Here is a 3,987-nt window from a genome sequence, read left to right on the forward strand (position 1 = left end):
CCAGAGGCCCCGCCCGTCGAGCGGAGCGCGCGCGCGCGGCGGCGGCCAATGAGGGCGATGGGCGTGGTCACCGCCCGGCCCCGCCCCGCCCCGCGCAGCCGCCGCCGCCGCCCCGGCCCGGCCCGGCCCCGCTCCGCCTTTGTCCCCGCTCCGCCGCCGCCGCCTTTGTCCCCGCCATGGGGCTGCCGCGCCGCTGAGCGCCGCCGGTGAGTGCGAGCCGCCCCGCTCCGGCCCGGCCCGGTGGGCGCTGACCTCACTTCCGCATCCGCCCCCGGCCCGGAGCCGCCGCGGCCCGGTCAGGTGAGGCCCGGGCTTGGCGGCGGGGCCCGGCGCGGCCTAGGACAGAGCGGCGCGGCCTAGCGGGCCTGGGGCGGCCTAGTGGGGCGGGGGCGGGCGGCGCCGCGTGGAAGCTGACGGTTTCCCCCCTCCCCCCTCCCGTTTCCCTTCTCCCTCCTTCGCAGAGCCGGGCGCGGAGCGCGTGGATGCGCCGCCCGCCGCCCCCGCCCCCGGCATGACCTCGGGCAGCGGCAGCGCTGCCTCCACCGTCGCCGGCGCCGCCCCGCACAATGGTGAGAACAAACCGCCGCAGGCCGTGGTGAAGCCGCAGATCCTCACGCACGTGATCGAGGGCTTCGTCATCCAGGAGGGCGCCGAGCCCTTCCCGGTACGTCCGTCCCCCCTCCCTCGCCCCCTCCATCCCTAACGCAACGCGCTCCCCCCTCCCCCCTGCCCTTCCCGGCCGTTCCCGGCCCCGCTGACGCCACCACGGCACGCAGGTGGGCCGCTCCTCGCTGCTGGTGGGGGGCCTGAAGCCGCAGTATGCACAGGAGCTGCTGGCAGAGCGCGCCCCGCAGCACGACAACACCACAACCACCGACTCTGAGATGGAGGAGCCCTACCTGCAAGGTGAGGGGGCACCCCGAGGTGGGAGCCCCGCGAGGACTCTGTCCCGCCTCGGCTCAGCCACCCACTGCTCTCTCGGCAGTGTCCAAAGAGGAGGGGGCTCCCCCGAAGCTGAAGTGTGAGCTGTGCGGCCGCGTCGACTTCGCCTACAAGTTCAAGCGCTCCAAGCGTTTCTGCTCCATGGCATGTGCCAAGAGGTACTGGGCTCCGGCCCCCCGCGCCCCTCCCCGGCCCCACTCTCACCCCCCCACCCACCCCTTCACTGCTGCCTGCAGGTACAACGTGGGTTGCACGAAGCGCGTGGGGCTGTTCCACCCCGACCGCAACAAGCTGCAGAAGCCGGGAGGGCCCCCCCACAGCCGCCGCCGCACCTGCAAAATGCCCACGCTCAGCAAGGACACCAAGAAGCAGGTGAGGGGGGGGTATGGGTCCGACCCCAGGGGTGCAGTGAGCCGCGGGGCCAGTGCTGCCCGGTGGCTCCGTCCCGCAGACGCCGGTGTCCCTCCCGCCGGGCTCGGGGCCGCTCTCGGTGACGGCGTCGCTGCAGCTCAACCACAGCCAGGAGGACTCGAGCCGCTGCTCGGACAACTCAAGCTACGAGGAGCCGCTGTCGCCCATCTCGGCCAGCTCGTCCACCTCCCGCCGGCGCCAGGCTGAGCGTGACCTGGAGCTGCACGACATGGAGCTGCGTGACATGGAGCTGCCCGATATGCACGTGCGGGAGCTGGCGGGCATCGGGCACCGCTTCCTGCCCAGCGAGCCCAGCAAGTGGAACGTGGAGGATGTCTACGAGTTCATCCGCTCACTGCCGGGTGAGGGGTGTCGAGGGATGAGGGCCCTGTTGGCTTTGGGGCTGTGCTGAGTGACTGTGCTGTGTTCCTCCCCCCCACCCTGTAGGCTGCCAGGAGATCGCAGAGGAGTTCCGTGCCCAGGAGATTGATGGGCAGGCGCTGCTGCTGCTGAAGGAGGATCACCTGATGAGCACCATGAACATCAAACTGGGGCCAGCCCTCAAGATCTACGCCCGTATCAGCATGCTCAAGGACTCCTAGAGCCGCACCGTCGGCTCGCATGGACGCTCCCACCGGGTGTGGAGGGGGGGGACAGACCCAAGCCCCCCTCTCAACCCTGCCTGTCCTGGTTGGGGGGGGGGGGGGAACCTATCACTGAGCACAAACAGCCCCGGGGCAGCCCCCCCTCGGCTGCAGGGTGTGTACATATAACCCGTAGCGATAGTGGCCCCACTGTGGCAGGGAGCCCCCCCGGCACGGCGGGGCACAGCAGGATGGTTGCCTTAATGCGTGGCCCCGCAGGGGCCCGGCTGCCCACCCTGGGGTGGGGGGAGGGTGTGGGGGTGCCTACAGAGATGGCACTGCCCCCAGCAGGGCTGCTCCAGGGGCACCTCAGTAAAGGATGGAGGTGGTGGGGGCTTGATACCCCCAGCAGGTAAGGACCCCCCCCCTCAGCCCCCCCCGCTACCGTCAGCCGCCACGGTCTTTCTAAAAAAAGTAGAAAAAAATAAAAAAAAAAAAAAAAAAAAAGGAAAAAAACACAGAAACCACAACCCTTTTTTTCCCCTGTTTTTGTTTCTAATAAACACTGAAAAAAAAAAACTGACCCCCCCGTACTTTGCCTCCTCCTCACACGCACCCCCCCATCCCCTTGGGGTAAACTGAGGGGTCCTGGCTTTGTGTCACCTTCCACCCCCACCCCCCACAGTGGGACAGCCCTATCACACGCTTGGCTGCTGGTGGCCGCCCTGGGGGGGCACTGCTACCACTGGGACCTTTGGTTCCCTTTGTGCCCCCCCCTTGCCCCACATCCCTGCTGGCACCCTGAACCCAATAGGCATCCAGAGGTGAGGCTGAGGAGCAGTGAGGTCCCCGTGCCCAGTGCTGTGTCTGGCTGGGGGGGCCCAAAGGCTTTGTGGGGGAGGTCGGGGATGGTATCCCTAGAGCCTGTGGCTGCAATGGGGAGGAGGCCCTGGAGCTGGTGGCTGTGGCAGTGATGCGTCCCTGGAGGTGGTGGCTCTGTGCCCTGCTGCTCACATCCACGTTGCCCCAGCAGTGCCAGCTCTTCCAGAGAGCAGAGCAGCTCCCAGCACAGCAGAGCAGCTGCCTTCCCCACCGCTTCATCATCCACCATCCCCACATCGAGGGGATTTTTGTGGACCCCCCCCTCCCCCAGGTTCCTCCTTTGTCACCACGCCGCCCCGTGCCCCCATCCCCGCAGCAGTGACACCACACACAGCCCATCGTTTGTTTCCTTTCCTTTTATTCTTTCTTTTTTCTGCTCCAAAACGGGCGCTGCTTTGCGGAGGGCCGCGGGGGTCCCCACTGTTTCCAACTGCCCGCAAAAATGCTCCGTGTGGCCACGGCCTCCCCCTTCTCCATTGTGGCTTCTCCATGAGCCACAATGCAAGACTGGGGGGGGGGGGGGGGGGGGGGCGGGAATAGGGAAAGAAGTGGGGGAGGGGTGTGTTGTTTTTTTTTTTTCTTTTTCTCCTTTTTTAATAAGGTAATTGCTAGCTCTAGGGACACGTGGCCTGGATTTCCATCGAGGAAAATTAAAAAAAAGGGCCCCAAACGGGGCGGGGGGGGGGGGGGGCCGGGGAGGGAGGCATTAACAGTGTGTATAAGAGGCGTATTTACATGGTATTAACATGCTGACAAAAAAGGTTACAATATTGAGTATCGTACAACACCGAGGGGAAACGAGGAGCCAAGGGGTGGATGGATGAATGAGGGGGGGGTAAAAGGTGAGGGTGGGGGGGTGGAAAGGCTGTGGGAAGTCAAATTAATAAACAGAAGGTAATAAACACCCTGGCAAAACAATGAGTTAAGGCTTAAAAAGTGTATAAAAAAATAACACAGTTAATATCCAAAACGGAACCAAAGAGTACATAATATAGATGAGTTTCTGTCGAGTCTCTCCGGGGCGCGGGGCCCCCGGCTCTGTACACGGGGCTATGTACACACAGAGGCACGCGCACCCCCCGCTGCTCCCGGAGTCCAGCGTGGGGGGGAGCGAAACCAGAGGGGAAAACGTCTTTAAAAATCAAACGCAACCCACGCGGAGCAGCTC

At 64.9% G+C, this 3,987-nt stretch overlaps 1 protein-coding gene across 2 annotated transcripts; it reads left to right on the forward strand.

Moving 5' to 3' along the window:
• The first annotated feature begins 496 nt into the window (after positions 1-496).
• On the forward strand, positions 497-2,495 carry PHC2 (polyhomeotic homolog 2). Of its 2 annotated transcripts, none has more exons than XM_042891491.1 (6): positions 497-664; positions 777-906; positions 986-1,100; positions 1,179-1,314; positions 1,394-1,715; positions 1,801-2,495. In XM_042891491.1, the coding sequence occupies exons 1-6, from the start codon at positions 512-514 to the stop codon at positions 1,953-1,955; spliced, it is 1,011 nt and encodes a 336-aa protein (XP_042747425.1). In that variant the 5' UTR covers positions 497-511; the 3' UTR covers positions 1,956-2,495. The 2 variants fall into 2 exon arrangements, with proteins under 2 accessions (XP_042747425.1, XP_042747424.1); XM_042891490.1 differs by having other exon boundaries at positions 506-664; positions 1,451-1,715; positions 1,801-2,494.
• The last annotated feature ends 1,492 nt before the right edge of the window (positions 2,496-3,987 follow it).

Source organism: Lagopus leucura, unplaced genomic scaffold, assembly GCF_019238085.1.
Source record: "Lagopus leucura isolate 7727_CA_CO unplaced genomic scaffold, USGS_WTPT01 147-13_obj-0_obj, whole genome shotgun sequence".
NCBI classification, from domain to species: Eukaryota; Metazoa; Chordata; class Aves; order Galliformes; family Phasianidae; genus Lagopus; species Lagopus leucura.